Source organism: Aptenodytes patagonicus, chromosome 4 (genome assembly GCF_965638725.1).
Source record: "Aptenodytes patagonicus chromosome 4, bAptPat1.pri.cur, whole genome shotgun sequence".
Classification (NCBI taxonomy): Eukaryota; Metazoa; Chordata; class Aves; order Sphenisciformes; family Spheniscidae; genus Aptenodytes; species Aptenodytes patagonicus.
Genome location: NC_134952.1, coordinates 30,930,884 through 30,947,809, shown reverse-complemented (window position 1 = coordinate 30,947,809; position 16,926 = coordinate 30,930,884). Strand labels below are relative to the sequence as shown.

The window sequence follows — 16,926 nt, the reverse complement described above, 5'->3', positions numbered from 1 at the left end:
TCTGGGTAAGTGATGGGTACCTGGGTAACAGCTGGGCTTGGGAGACACTGTGGCCTCCCACTATGCAGAGAGGAGATCATACTGTAGACTGGTTCTTGAGATGTTTATGTCCATTTCTCTGTTGCCTGTTTACCTGGTCTCCAAACCCATCGGGAGAGCAAGCTGCTGAATCAGTGAGGCAGCAGCCAAAGTCTCCCTCCAGGCATCCTCATGAAGCAGGAGACTTCCTGTACCAACTCGACTGAGACAGGCCTGGCTTAGCTTGAGGAGTCCCGAATTCCTGACAGTGGGTCTCACAGTGCTGCTCCAAGGGCTCACTGGTGTTTTCAGGGCATTTTTCCAAGGAGAGGGGACGCTGCTTGTCTCAGACCTGAACTCCTTCCATTGTGCAGCCTGGATCCTGAGCAGGCGGTTCCTGAGTTAAATTAGTCTGCTCTTTGCCTCATCAAAAGTAAGAGTCCCACACTGCAGAACTTCTATCTAGCCAAGCGGATTTGGTTTTTCCAGCCTGTTCCAATACTAAGTTCCTGATTTCTCCCTGTAGTGCAACTAAAAATGTAGTCTTGACCTGAAGCAAATGTTCCCAATCTCAGTGATGGTCAATATAGCAGATGTTTTGTTGCATCACTCACCCCCAGAGGCAGGAAGGCTTTTTGCTTCTCAGAGTGCTAAAAGTTTTTGAAGCGTTTGAAGTGTTTCTGAAAGTTTTGGATACATTCCTATTTGGGGGGCTTCTGTATAGGCCTTCGCATTCCCAGGGGAATGCTCTTTGAGTATAGTGGGGTTAGGCTTTCCCTGATAACTCTTGATGAAGATGGTCCTTCTGAATAGTCATTACCACATTGAGAACCGTAGAAAGAAATTGATGATATGGCTGTTTCACCTTGCAGTGTTACACCAGTGTCGTGGTTTAACCCCAGCCAGCAACTAAGCAGCACACAGCTGCTCGCTCACTCCCCCCCAGTGGGATGGGGGAGAGAATCGGAAGAGTAAAAGTGAGAAAACTCGTGGGTTGAGATAAAGACAGTTTAATAGGTAAAGCAAAAGCCCAGTGCACAAGCAAAGCAAAACAAGGAATTCATTCACTCCTTCCCGTGGGCAGGCAGGTGTTCAGCCATCTCCAGGAAAGCAGGGCTCCATCACGCGTAACGGTTACTTGGGAAGACAAACGCCATCACTCCGAACGTCCCCCCCTTCCTTCTTCTTTCCCCAGCTTTATATGCTGAGCATGACGTCATATGGTGTGGAATATCCCTTGGTCAGTTTGGGCCAGCTGTCCTGGCTGTGTCCCCTCCCAGCTTCTTGTGCAGCCCCAGCCTACTTGCTGGCAGGGCAGTATGAAAAGCAGAAGAGGCCTTGACTCTGTGTAAGCACTGCTCAGCAATAACAAAAACATCCCTGAATTATCAACACTGTTTTTAGCACAAATCCAAAACATAGCCCCATACTAGCTACTATGAAGAAAATTAACTCTATCCCAGTCAAATCCAGCCCAACCAGGATGAAGTTCAGGGTTTTGACCCTGTTGAGTATGGTCAGAGTGTTCACCTAACTAAATAGATCCCATCTTCTGATAGTCATCTGGTTTTGCCGGTCTAGGACAGAGATGTTGCGCCAAGCTCCAGATGTGCAAAGAGTATGTAGCCTTCTGCTGTTTTTCTTAAGCAACTAAACTTTTCAGGTCATCTCTGTAACTCATTAGATGTAACAGAAAGGATGAAGGATTCCTGCCAACAAAGTTCTCTGTTTTTCAGGAGATGTGACAAAATAGCGGAGATGGAGAGATGTTCAGGAGCAGAACAGTTTGTTTTTCATCAGTAAGTGACACTGCATTTGTGTGTAGTGTTGATTAGAAGCATCACCAGCTGAGGAACCATCTTTGCACTAATCATTGTGCTTCTTTCAAGCTGGATGCTGAATTCAGGAAAGTGGTGTGCCTGTTCATTTTTTTCAGTCTCACCTGCCAATGCACAGAGTAGCATCCTTGAGAGCACAAAACAATTGCTCAAAAGAGAAAACAAACGTACCTTAGTATGAGGGGAGACCTCATCGCTCTCTACAACTACCTGAAAGGAGGTTGTAGCCAGGTGGGTGTCGGTCTCTTCTCCCAAGTAACTAGCGATAGGACGAGAGGAAATGGCCTCAAGTTGCGCCAGGGGAGGTTTAGATTGGACGTGAGGACTCTTTACTGAAAGAGTGGTTAAACATTGGAAGAGGCTGCCCAGGGAAGTGGTTGAGTCCCCATCCCTGGAGGTATTTAAAAGACGAGTAGATGAGGCACTTAGGGACATGGTTTAGTGGGCATGGTGGTGTTGGGTCGACGGTTGGACTCGATGATCTTAGAGGTCTTTTCCAACCTCAATGATTCTATGATTCTATGATTAATAACTGGAACTACGTGAGGTGTGATGTCCATGTGCATATTTTGCAATTTATCCTCCATCCCTTCTTTTTCAGTCTAGCACATATATAGGTTCCTATAGTTGAAAGAAATGGAATTTATGAGGAGCAAGTACTTATGCTCTTGGTGCGAATCCTGTGCAGGTTGAACAGTGAACAGAGTGCTTACTGGGCTTGGAAATGACTGTTAGTGTGGAGGCAACAGTGTGGCAGAAGCTTGGTGGTAAAGAAGAAAATAAGGCAGTGGCAGAAAGCTCATTTTAAGAGCACAGATATGCATCCTTTCTTATGAATTGCATCCCAGAGAGAGAATTCTGTAATATGAAGTTGACTGAAAAGGCTTGGCAGGAAATTTGCCCTTTTTGATGACTGCCTGCAGCTTAGCAAAGAATGAGTGGTATCAACAAATATGGATGAATTATAGAATAATTTTGGGTTGGAAGGGATCTCTGGAGGTCATCTAGTCCAACCCTCTGCTCAAACCAAGGACAGCTTAAGAGTTTGACTAGATATGTTGGACCTTGTTTAGCTGAATTTTGAGTATGTCCAAGGATGGCAATTCGACAGCCTGTCTGGGTACCCTGCACCAGTCTTAACCGCTTTTGTGGAGAAAACATTCTCTGTTATGTACAGTTTGATTTTTCACTTGCTTCAGTGTATGACCATTACTTCTTGTCCTTTCACTGTGCGCCTCCAAGAAGTATGATTCAGTCTTCTCTGTAATCACTCATTATGTCCTTGAAGACAGTAAGTGGCTCCCCTCCCTGCTTTCATTTCTTGAGACTAAACAAACATATCTCCTTCAGCCATTACTTGTGCATCGTTTTCTCTAGGCCCCTAAACCATTGTAGTGACCCTTCTCTGGACCCGCTCTAGTGTGTCTTGTACTGCGGAGCCCAAAACTTCATGCTCCAGATGCTGTCTCACAAGTACTAAATAGAGGGTTATAACCACTTCCCTCTGCCTGCTGGCTACGTTTGTGTTAATGCCGCCTAGTACATGGTTCACTTCCATTGCTGCAAGGGCGTATGGCTGATTCATGTCCAACTTGACAGTCACATTTAATCCTGAACTTTAGAGGGGTTTAGGTCACAGATCCACTATTAGACTATTGCAAACGAAAGAAACACAGGAAAAATTGAAATAAAGGCTGAAAAAAAAAAAAAAACTTTAATTGCTGCAAAACGGCACATTGAATGTGGCAAAAGGCTTGCTAGTGTCTACAGGCATCCATGAAATGTGTTCTTAGTGAGTGCTATTGTTTCTACAGTTGAAAAGAGAACTGGAAACGGCTATGTCCCAAATGTTGAATATTGTGCTAGCAAATAATAAATTTTGATCCTCCTTGTTGGACTTTTGCTGAAACACTGGAAATACATAAAAATGAGAAGACATCTTATGTGCAGTTACTTAAGCTTAGTGTTGTTAACTGCATTTGTTTTATTTGGGCAAGAGCTTCAGGACCAAAAAAGAGGTACTGTGCCAAGTCCAGACACAGACTGTGACTCTCTAATACCAATGAGTTTAAAAGTGAAGGAACTCTTAACTGGTGGAGCAGTGCAGTATATTCATGAGGAAGAAGAAAAGTCTAAAGCAATAAAGGCAGCTGTAGGTAGCTTGTTCTTATCCAGCTCTGTCGATCTTGTAGCTGCTCAGGCGATTGAGTTAATTCTTTTTTTTTTTTTTTTAAACAACTTACCTGTTTCTTTCCTTCGTCTCTCAGCTTTCCTTTCTCCCGTCCCTTAAATTGTTTTTTTAGTAGGTTATGTTCCTTTATGACTGGGGGAAAACACCACTTCGCATCTACCTGTTATTTGTGCACTGGTTTGTATATCTTTAATGGCAGAGTATCAATTTGACCCTTAAAGTGCAGGTTTTTTTCTGGGAAAAGTACACACTAAAATCCATCTTACTTAGGAGAGAAGAGAGGAGAAAATGATGATAGAACAGCTGTGTCATTTACCCATCCTACCTGAAAAAAGTACCTTGAAATACCAAATCTTCATCTTAATTGTAGAGATGGAAAGAATGGTGTGGAACGTGCAACCCCACTAGGTTCTCTTACTGCAACAACGGCTACAGCTTTTGGGAATGGGTTTGGAAGTGGTCCTGGGAGTTAAGTCCTGCCCTCTGCTTAAAGGAAACATGCCTAATTTAGAGAAGGAGACTGAGACAGATAATGTGAAGTGCGCTCAGAACAAAATGAAATAAATTTTAACCAGAACAGGTTAGCAGAGATATTTTAATCCAGAACTGAAATTACTCAGAATAGTATTAAAAAAAAAAAAAAAAAAGTAGTTTTATAGAGCATCCCTTACTTCCTCTATTACAAGAATTTTATTTGGAGGCAAAATCTCTCCCTCAATAATTTAGGAAGGTATTCCCTGCAGGTGACTGTAAATGGCTTTTTGCTGTTCTTATTTAGGAAATCAAGTGTTGTTCAGATTTGTTCTGAGTGTTGTGGGTTGGTTTGGGTTTGGGGTTTTGTTTGTTTGTTTAATGACTACTGCATTAAGCATTATGTGAATTTACCTTAAAAAAAGAAGTGTAATATTGGGACTACTCACACTTAATTTAAGTTTAAAGAAAGACTTCAGTTGGTTCTGAAATATCAAGTACCATGTTTTACCCTAAGCTCTTGTTGAATTTTTTAGGTTTTTTTTTTTTATTCTGTGACTTAATATTCTTGCAGAAATAACAGTTCCTAGGCTAAGTTAGTTTACAAAGTTTCAGTAAAGGTATTTTAGTCTCAACTGTCTCTCGTTGTTCAGTGAATAACCTACTGCATGCTAAATAGTCTCTTGTGGTGAAAGATGGGTAGTGGTTCAAGCCCTAATAAAATTGTAAAGCATGTCATATTTGTGTCTCATACCTCATTTACTTTGTACTTCACTGCTATAAAACAGTTAGCAGATGGAAGTAAAACACAGAACCCTGTGCAGTGATGTGAAACAGAGAAATATGCTGGTAGTATGTTATCTTTGATTAAATTGTCATTGGCACATGAATGCAGGACTATTTTGCTAACCTTACTGTTACTTTTAAGAAGGGACTGGGGTGACAATAGTCTTTCTATGTGTCCGGACTTTTTGCATAGAGTCTTTCTTTGGTTTTGGCTTTGGGGTTTTTTTTTTCCTTTTTTTAAATCTCAATTTTTTTTTTTTCTAGACAGTAAACCCAAACACTTAAATATGAACTTGTGGCCAGGTCTCCTTCCATGTCTGGTTGTGATTAGAGCTGAAGATAATTCTTAAAAATTTAAAAGAAAACAGAAGTGTGTTGCTCTTGCAGGAGTTCTGCAAATATATCATTTCATTATTTATATTCTTTGCTAATGTAATACTGCAAAGCTTATATTAACTTCAGTATGAAGTCTTTTTGTCTTAATAAAAGTATTGTGAAAAGCCTATATTAATGTGGTCTTTCTCTAAACAATTTACATGATGTTCACAATAGTTGGGAGTAAACATTAATGTACAGATAAACATTTGTGAAGCTTTGAAACAAAGGTTTAATGTACATTGTTATTTTTTATATTGTGTATCTTTAAATTAAGAGGAAATGACTGTGGGTTAAAAGCTTAAAAATTTAAATAGCATTTACTTGCATATATACTGGTAACTAGTATTGTTTTGAGAGATGTCGTAAGTAACAGTACTTCTTCATTGGCTGGAATCTGTAGTGAGTCACAGTATTTCTAACGTGTCTAAACAAACAACTTGTATATCAAACAAACCAAATTGCCCAGGAAAGGTTGAAATGCTCCTTCCAGTTTTTGATTACCCATTAGTCAGTAGTAGGTATAAAGCTACATCAGTAATCCTGCTATATAGAAATAAGCTGATTTTATATATATATTTATATATATATATAAAAACATATATATAAAACAGTAAAGTATTAAAGATACTATTCCTTAGTTACTGAATGCTGATGCAAATTCCTGAAAAGAAGTAATTGTATTGCCATCTTCTGTTCTCTAAAATTTATTTGCTGTTTTTTTAAGGTAAACACCAGAGATTTCTTTTATTCACTAAGCTTAGTTTATTTTTTGCTGATATTGAGTTCTATTATATCTTCTCAGTCTTGAAAAGAAATATTTTGAAGTTCTGAATTTGAAGAGGTGTTTTTTGGGTTTTTTTTTTAAAATGCCACTGTACTTGTAGACTGTCCATTTGTGATGATCAAGACGTGGTTAAAAGCACAGGAGCACGTCCCTTAAGCCTCTTTGAACCTGGATGAAAAACAAAACACTTATTCTTTAAGTCCAAGAAAAGGAAATTTACTGCAATTGCTGTTATTTATACCTATGGGGAAGCAGCCTGGTTGGAAATAAGATACAGCTTGCTGTACATATGACTGTGATATCTTCATTGCATAGGGTGCGTCAGCCATAACGACTGTGTTTTACATCAGCAGGAGAGTTCATGAATATGGGTTGGGAGTTGCCGATTCTGGTGTCTGCTTGGCACACAGTGGGAACACGTGGCACCTGCACTTTACCCAAACACTGGGGCAGTTGTGGGTATCAGCACTTAGTACCATGTTTTGTGTGTCTTAGGAGATGACAGAAAGGGCTTCAGAACTTCTTTATGTTAAGACAGGAGCCATCTAGTCAAAAAAAGCAGGGAGCAAACTTGAAGAAAGTAGCTGAAAGTGATGTAGAAGTAAAGGAGCGAAGTATCACTGAGAACAGCCCGTTCTGAAGGATTTAAACCAAAGATAGAGTACGTGCTGGTGTGCCTGCAAAGCCTCTAAATGTAAGACTTGAGGTGGAACATGGCAATAGAGTAAAACTGGGTGGCTTGCCCAGTGCTTTTTTTCCAAGCATAATTGTGTAAGCCTCATCATTCAGTCTCGCAAAGGATGACTCGTTACACAAGAGACATGGTGAATTACATATGTACGTACTCATACATTATCATGTTTTCCATCCCAATTTATTTGCTTACCACCCAAAATGATTGCTAGGGTATTCTCAGCTCCAGAAGTCTTCCAGAAATCATCAGAGAAATAATCAGTCCTGTGAATAACGTACCAAAGAACAACAACGACCTCCCTCTCTCTGGGACAGCGTGCCAAGAACACGATGAAGTACTTAGTGTCTGAAAACATATGTCTTAGTGCTAAATGAGGACATGCACAAGCCACCTGAAATCCTTTGGGCATATTATTTTAAGACAAACAAGTTGATTCATTTCTGCAAGAAGTTTAAAGCGTCCAGGAGATGATTCAACCAAATTTGCAGATTTCAAGTCCCTTTATAGCCACAGTGAATTACTGTTTTCAAGGATTACTGGTTTTTTTAGGGCTGGAGACCCTCTGGTTGGGACTTAGCCTAGTGCTCAGTATTTATTAACCTGGTGAAAGAGGTGAAAAATAAGGTAAGAAAATATGACCATGATTCATATTTAGTCAAGATCAAGAAGGGGATTTGAGAAACTCTGGTACGCTAGTATTTAATTGGAAGTTTAATATAGATGGTGACTCCTAGGAAGTTTAATTCTGGAAGATAAGATTTCACCTGTTTATTCAAACAGTTCTGAAATTTGCTTTAATATTTGGGAGGGCAACCGGAGAATACTGTAGACACTGGCTAGAGATAGTTGTTACTTTTTTGTTCTCACTGATTTAACAATGAAAAGGGGAAACTGAATGGTAAAATGCGCAAAGAAGGAAATAATGGGTTGAAGTGGCCATGCATTTAAAAACAAAGCTCTGAAGGACAAAAAATAAAAAATTATCAATCCATATTGAGACACCTAAGCTACCAGTTATGTTTGTCAAAGCCTTCTGAATGTACTGGGAAACTTGAAACTGTAGATAATCTAGGAATCGTAAACCATAACTGGGGTCATATTTAGGTATCTGCATTTAGGTGCTTAGAACCGAGAATCTTCATGATTATATTAGAGTGCTTCAGTTACATTTGTCCCACCTAATTGATTAGGTTTTATTTGTTTTAAGGCATGTAAAAGAATTTCTAAAGAATAGCAACAGAGCTGGTATTTAAGCATGGTTTCTGTTTTGTGATAAAAGACTGAGGCTAATGAGGAGAGAAGGCTAAAATGGCATATGGCGCTTGTATGAATATAAATGATCTATATGGGAACACTGTTAAAACAAGGATTTAATAATACCATACACATCTAGTGATGAATAATAAATTGTTTTTGAGATAACTAACTCAATGCTACAGCTGATGAGACTGAAGCAGGTTAGCTGTTCAGACTCACATGGCAAGTGTTAGTTGAGTGGTAAATAGACTACACCGAGAACAAATAAAGCTGGATACCTCTATTCCAGAATTTGCTAAACCTCAGCATAGTTGTCACCATTGTCAATGGCTCCTACATTCTCAAAAGCCACTGTTACACACACCTTCAGACACGTGACAGGTGAGAGGCTCTGCTCCCTGAAGGTCCGTCACTCTGGAGTCACTTGAGATGCACTGGAAAGCCCACGACGGGCAGGGAAGAGTGGCTGATCTCCAATGCCTGTGTCCTGCAGCTATTGCTAAGGTGGCAGGAGGAATGGGGTCAGTAAGGGCTATCAAGGAAGGAAGGATGGTCACAGCTTTTCCTCGGTGGCACAGTGCTGCTGGGGGCAGGCAGCAGGAGGCTGCCACTGCCATGTGGTTTGGGGTGTACTTCAGGGGCTGCTCAGATCCCCAGAATGGACTTATCCTGGGATTGCTGTAGTAGGGACTTGCCGTTTGCGCTCATACCGGTGACCGTGGGGTTGTCTGGATACTAGTGCTCCTGCAACAGAAAAGGGAGAGAGGCTTACAAGTGACCATCAACCCCAGAGCAGATGGGTTTGTGTTTGTGGGAGATGAGCTTATGCTCTTAGAAATAAGCCTGTGACATCTGCTTTCAGTCTGCTGTAAGGTTTAGTGCTCTTCAGGTCCAGAGCCTTATTCTGGAGAAGCCAGCCAAACAGCATCTCATACTGGCCTACTTTTTGTCTCTCCAAAGAACTAGGGAGTAGTTGGCATTCTTTTCTTTATTTACAATTTAAGGACGGGTGCTTTTGGAAGTTAAACAAAAGTTGAGATCAAATTATTTTTGTGGCACTTGCTGTTAAAGAGTGTTACTGAAACTTCCTAAGAAGTAAAAAAGCATTTTAAGTTAATAAGAATAACATCTGCAAATTACACTAACAAGGAGACATAAGGGGCGTCATCCATCCTACTAAATTGCTCTCACTTAGTTTCCAAAATATCCGACTCCCTTAGCAGTACTGTTGCCCAATTGGCTTCATGGAGTATGAGAGCTTTCTACATTCCTTGCAAGTATCCGGCATGGGACATGATCAGAGGCAAGCTACTGGGAGAGAGAGGTCTATATTCCTAAGACTGTGGATGAGGAAAACATTTTATTTGGAATTTTTCAGCCCTCTACTGCCTTGAAAAATCTTGCCTGTGAACATGTGTGCCAAGGTCATTTCTTATTTGTGGTTCTGTCAAGTGAAAAATGGACCACAGCAGAAGTGCTCTAGCCAGTGAAGCTCAAACTGTGTTCTTGCATAGAATTGAACTAAGTTTAAAGCTATGTGTATTTGGCGGTTCGTGTAGTCTTGGAAAAGCATCCATTTATTTATTCAGTTGGTCACAAAATGTACTTTCCTCTTTACTTGTTTTCTTGTCCCTATGGAGATAATTAACTGTTAGATGAAAAAATAAGGACTGTATGTTTGGAACAGCACATTGATAATTCTGACCTTTGCTCTTTAGGCACCTCGTTCGTCCATAAATCTTTATGTTAAAAAAAAAAAAAAAATGCATTTTGGGATTCTGAATTTTAAAAATTTACTTCTACCTGTCTTGATCTATCTTGAAAAATAATTATTTTCTTGAAGCAATGCCTGCTTTACACTACGTAGACTGCAGCATTAATTTAAAATGGAAAAAAAGTCATACTGTGGAATCATGTCTTGATGTCTACAAATGTGGTTTGTCTAGTTAACTTTTTGTTTAACTGTTGAGGTGAAAGTCTTTCTGTTCCACTCAGGCTACTCTCGCTACTCAAAAACAGATTTTTGACAGACCTTTAATATCAGTTGCTGGTAATTTCTGCCCCAGTATGTCTAACTTGAGTGATCTGTTTTACTGTTAGTACAATTATTTCTTCCCTTCAGTCTAACTGTACACATCATCATTTGTGCATGTAGTATTAACTGTGCATTTTCTGTATGGTATAGTGTTGCAGATGTTGGTATTTAGTGCTGCTATTTTCATATTTAACAACAAATCATTTATTTCAATTAATATTTTTTTTTAAATACAAGGTACGGCTTCTGTAATTTAAAAGTTGGCCAAAGTGATCTGTAGTTCTTTTGGGATCTGCCCTGAACTCTTGAAAGTTGGAGGTGGAATTCAACATCTGTATGTCCCAATATGTTTGCAAATTAATTATCATAGGAGTGAAGGATTGAAGGGGGCCATTTATATTGAATTAAGTCTTGTGAGCATTTATGCAACTGCTCGTTAGACACTCGTCACACCCTGCCTTAGCAAGTTAAATTTGTTTGCCTCCACTTGTCTCCACTATTGGAAGACTGGTTTACACAACATATGTTTCTTAATGTCTTGTGTAAATATATTCATGCTTTATTTATGCCCATTGATTTTAGTACCAATATTGACCCTTAATGTAAACATTTTTCATGCATTTATAGAGATGTCTGTTTTTTTCCAGGTGGGGCAGGGAGGCCCGTATAAGCCAGGCATTACTATTTTGCTTTCCTAACTTAAGTTCTCTGTCTTCCTAATCATTATAGTAGCCTCTCTGTGCACGCAGCACAATTTTGAGTTAAACTTCCAGGAATGGGTGTGATTGGAGCTGCCCAGAGTGCTCCAAGAGGAGAAGCTTTGCACTGAGGCATTTCTGTGGCCTTGTTTTTACTGTAACTGTATCACCTGGTATGGATTGTACCTGCTTTTTTACAATGAGGAGGCCTAGATATTATTTCCTTCTTCTGTCATTTCCAAGTTTTAACTCTCAATGTACAGCAGATGCTCTTATCCTAGCCTCAAAATGCATAATTTTGCACTTTATACTGTTAAATTTCATCCTACTTACATTAGTCCAATGCTCAAAAGCTGTGCCTTCTGCTCTTTCTCCATATTAATGATGTTCCACAACCTTGTGACACTGTTCAGTACCAAAATTTGTACTATAAATATGTACATGCACACACAAGCATGCTCTTATTTTACCTTTTCTTTTTATATGCTAGTATTTCTCTATTGCATATTACCTGCCATCTACTTTTAGAAGTTTCTTAGATATCGTACAATTCTTCTAATCCTAGTCTTTTCCCCCTTAAATATGGTTATGGGATAGTTAATGCTATGCTAAATCCATGTGCATTATAATTAATTCATTAATTGGTTATATATCCGTTTGACATGATGTTCTTTGAGAAATGTACTTTCTATTTTATCCCACTTTTCTCTGTGATGTAAGGTATTTTTTTTCTTGGACATTTGTCCTGAAGCTTTTCATACTCCTGACATGAGACTAATAAGGTAGCTAATTTTCACCATTTCTTAGACATAAATACTAGTTTTCTTTTTTTCTAGTCTAGCTTAGTCCCTGTTATATCTTCCTTTTTATCCTCGGTTTACGAGATTACTAAAATACAGAGCTGCTTCATCACGCTGACTTTCAGTGTTTCCTGGATGGAACTGGCTCTTCAGTAGTTAGACTGGTACCTAGTCCATCCTGTTTCTGTTACTTCTGTAATGTCCAGTTTCATTCCCTACACTATCTTTTTGTTCTGTTGCCCAAGATTCTTGCATTAGTGCGCAAATACTTTGGTTGTTCCTAACTAACCATTCACAGTTTCTTAGCTGAATTAATTTCTGCACTACCTGCATCATCAGTCTATCAGCATTACTGTTTTCTTTCCCTGCTCCCCATCCTCCTGTATTCTATTAACTTTTGAGTTTCACTCTGAGACTTCCCAGTCACTACCTACTCATTTTATCCTCTCTGCTGTACTTGGGAAGAGGCATGAAGCTTTGAAACTTTTTTTTTTAATGTTGCTTTCAGTAGATGTTGTTTTTATCAAGTCCTGTATCGTGATTTAATGTAGTTGACAGAGTTTGGGATAAATGTACCTGTTTCACACATGCTACACTTGATAACTATTAATGGCAAAGGTTACTTCCCAGACAATGTGGAATTCCTGGTGTTTGTGCAAGAAAGGTTATCAGTACTTTTAAATCCCTTAAGGGTGGTTGAGGTCATACTTCTTCTTCCCACATCCAGGAATTAAAAAATGATCAAGTGCTTTGTCAGCATAATGTAGTCCTCACAAGTCAGACTTTGGTGCCCACACAGGCATCGGCTATGCGTAGGTGTAGAGTTGTGAGCCGAGTGTGAATGTGATGGAGCAGGAAGAGGAGAAAAGAGCAGGACAAGACGCTTACACTACTGTCCTTTCTGCCAGTAGTTGCCATCTTTTGCCTGTAAATCTCTGGATTTGCTTTAGAAGAACAAAATGACAGCTGAAACATGATGATGTGGTTGGCATCTATCGCCTCTTGATTTCATAGGACCTGTCTGCCACATTGCAACACAAAAGGACTTGAAATGGCAGAGGGACTTAAAAAAAAATAAAAGGCTGGTAGGGTTGGGATTAGATTGAATTTAGTCTGTTGTGCTGAAATCTCCCTCTGTGAGCAAGCAGCAGGGAAGGTGGTGAGGATTTAGGCCTTGGGAATAGTCATTTAATTACTGATTACCACCAATCACTTTCCCACATTCCTTTCCTCATCTATTGGAACAGTTTTATTTATCAGCCAGCTGTCCATGGAGATTTCTGTGTAGAAAATGGCTGGAACTCTTGAACCCTGGATCTGAGTAGTTCCATGGATATTGTAAATATCACAGATGAGATGCTGGACTTTTTAATGCCAATGTAAGTTTTGTTAATGACTTGCTAAGGTCAGGATTTCACTTACGTTTACATATATGTTGGACTTTCTTTTGGTGGAACTCTGAAGGTGGGAAAGAATTCAATTGTTTATCTAAAATGGTGCTGAATGGATCTCAGACTGATCCAGTGCTGCATCTGGATTCACTTTCACAAGGAACAATATGGAACAAAACTCTTGAGATTTTTTTTTTTTTTTTCCCAATTGAAATCAGAAGTCTTGAAAGCCCCCCCATTTTACTGTTTCATGTGAGGGAAGGGCTGGCAACTTCATGTTTTCTCAATTGAAGCAAGTTACCAGATTCTGAATATGCTACAATATATCAGGACTGCTATAGATAATAATGCAGTCATTATCAAAGGTATGCTGCAAGGCATCATGGACTGACATTTTCAAATCGCCATGTAAATCTGCCTGACACAGCTTTAAAAGAAATAAAACAAGTCTGAAAGCTCCAGTGTTTAGTCTAAAAACACACATGGCTGTGGTTGCTGTTTTAGCCTATGTGGGCTAACCATGGAAGCCTTTTGTCAGCTCTCCGGCCTACTGAGTGGTGTCAGCTTGATTTGTGTGTTAACTTGCTGACTTTTTGGTTTGATGCTTTCCGTTAAAATTCACATAAAGAGCTTTGTGTTTTTGCTTTATTTAGCAGCTTTCCCTAATCTAAATACTCTTCCAGCCACTGCCCTTGGTATCACTGAAACTAAGAGAAAGCGCTTTCAACATTTACTCGCTGTTGGAATCATTTATTCGCCATTTATATGATACTGAAAAGATGGAGGCAGACGGAGAGCCTTGCAAAGTGATGATATAACCAAACGCTGCAGAGAAGAAACACAGTGGCAGTCTTACAAGATCTTTCCCTTATGGAAAAATACTGAATAAAATGATCAGTGGTGTAAGCCATGAACCGCCTAGCATCAGCTCAGCCTAGTGCCTTCCTGGCACCAAAGCTTGTCCTGTTCAAATTAAAGGATCCTTCTTACTCCATCTCACCCATCCCTGCTCTTTAGGTCTGGTTTGCTTGAGGAAGATGAGTCTTTACTGGCAGAGGCTGCCAGGAACCAGGAAACAGCCCTGGACTGCATCTCAGTCCAGACTTGTAATTAGAATCGTGTTTTGACACCATTTTTCCTTCTGTGTTGATGGTATGTGTGATCGCCTGTGATTATTTTCTTGGGGTAGATAAGGTACTATGGACCTTCCTCCCTGGAACAGATCACTTCTAAAATATAAATTGATTGAGCAGTTTAGCTGTCACTTTAATGTTGGATAGAATAACTGCTAATTCTCTAGTGTTTGTGCGGCCTGAATGACTCTCCTAATGCTCTTCTATTAAGGAGAGATCTACAGGCCAATGTATGGGCACCGGGGTGTTTATTTTCAAATAATGGGTGAAATCATGCTATGCTTACTGCATCTCAGAAAGAGTCATGGCTTGGAAGTGTCCCTTCCAAGAACAGCTCCAGAAAACAGTTCCTTGAATCACTAACATTATCTCTATCTTTTGAGTCAACGCTGATCAAAAATGCACCCTCAGGAAGCAGCGGCAGGGTGTGGGTTTGGTGTAAGGTAAAAGGCTCACAAATTCCCATTGGACTTTTAAAGATCAACCATTGTTTAGAAGTAGTTGTCAAGTATTACTTCCCTAGCTTAAATGAATGTCCCTCTATGTCTGAAAACAAAAAACGGTATTACCCTTTATGTCAGCATCTGTTGTGTATTGTTAAATACCTGCCATACCACATACCTTAAGCCATAATTCATGGATGAGTAAGTCTCTGTCGTGACCTGTTGCTGCAGCTTGAAGCTCCCAGTGATTGCAATGAAGCTAGGATCAGGCCCATAGTGGAGAGAGCCTCTAAAGTTCTCTATAACCCATGCACTATAATTTAAAAAATCTAGGTTTGTATTTGCCATCACTGAATGCTGTGTCCTGTTTTCTTTTCCACAGGCAGAGTCACCCCAGAACAGCTCAGCTCATACATTCAGCTTTTCAGAAATAATCTCAAAGCTTTGGAGAACCATTGTGGTCTTCTACAGCTTGTGCTGGCCACGGTCCAGACTTTGAAACACCCCCAGACTTCCAAATGGGACAACTTCCTTGCCTTTGAGAGATTACTTCTGCAGGTACATATTATATGAATTTATTTGACCTAAGTAAAAATGTTTTACGTAATTTTTGAATTCTCATTGAATTCTGTAGCTTGTACTTTTTATGAAGAAGTATATTGGATGTCTTGCTAAAAAGCTGTTCCTTATTGCCAAACTGGTAAAAGGAATGGGAACCTACATAGTTAATCTTTTATAGTTTTGTTTAAGAATAATTTTATAAACAAAAGGGTAGACATTAAAGGTGAAGTACATAAATAATCTGAATTGGGTGACGGTTTTACATCTATATGAAATTTCAAGATGATATAACTTTTAGCATTGGATAGGATTATTATTATTATTATTGTGGTGGTGGTGGTGGTTGTTGTTGTTGTTATCGCTACCAGTGTGAAGATGCTTCTTGAGGTAACATGCCGAATTAAATGCAGAGAGGACTTTGTTACTATGTGAGTGTAAAACTTGTGTAATTTATTGAGCAGATGAAAGCATAGTAGGAAATTCCATGCACCAAGAGAGTGAGGTTTCTCTGGCTCACAGCTGTCATCTACCCTCAGCTTTTCCCACCACCACGCTTTTTAACGGCATCCTGTTGGTGACCACAGTATTATTTACATACCATTTTGTATCACACTTGGATTTCTCTCAGGAAATTAAGAGTTAGTGGTATATTGAACTCTATCCTACTAACCTTTGGAGATGTACGAAACAAAGGAGGAGTTTTTCTAAAAACTAATAGAGTTAATTTCTGCTGAAATTCAGGGAAAGCTCAAAATTTTCCTCCCTGTGCTGTCTCTTCCACCATTGTGTTGTTTTTAGAGGAACCATCTTCTGAAATCCTAGCAAGAGGCAAGTCTTCATGAGCTAACTTCTAATGAAGTCAGAGTCAGCCTTAAATGCGTGAAGTGTGTAGTATGGACCTCAACTAAAACCAGATACTTCTTTTGTAAAAATTAGCTGTCTTGGTCTAGATGTTGAAAACAAACCAACAACCTGACTCTCCCCATGATCTCTGGCAGCAGGATATAATCTCTGGTCCTTTGAGAAGACTCAGCCCATACGTCATAGCTTTGTAGTCAATGAATTTCTGCGACATTTGGGGGGCAAAAAATGCAAAACTTAAATAGTAGCAATTTAATTTAATTGCTACTAAATTAATTTAAAAAACTATTCTCTCTTGGTAAGACTGAAATATTTTTTAATAGCATAGGTAGCCTTCTTTAGTTAAGAAACAAACAGATCTCAGGTAAAAGAACTCATTGCAGCCATTCTTTGGTTTGTCTGGACTGTAAAGCATGGGACTGACAGCCCATAGTCCCCTTCTCTCTCCTGCAGTGACTCATGTCACAGCTCTTCTCAGAAGCTGGCTAAGTTCCATCTTAAAACCAGTTCAGCTTTAGAATCAAAATAAAGCTGCAAGCTCAGCATTGTTTTCACAACAGACAGCTGCCTATATAAAAGTCATGCTG

The 16,926-nt window shown here is 39.5% G+C and overlaps 1 protein-coding gene across 1 annotated transcript in view; it reads left to right on the top strand.

The window, feature by feature from the left end:
• Window positions 1-16,926, top strand: part of SCFD2 (sec1 family domain containing 2) — a 205,613-nt gene that overhangs the window by 39,540 nt on the left and 149,147 nt on the right. The window contains exon 4 of the mRNA XM_076336245.1: window positions 15,300-15,475. Coding sequence (XP_076192360.1) covers window positions 15,300-15,475 — 176 coding nt within the window. The remainder of the gene's footprint in view (window positions 1-15,299; window positions 15,476-16,926) is intronic.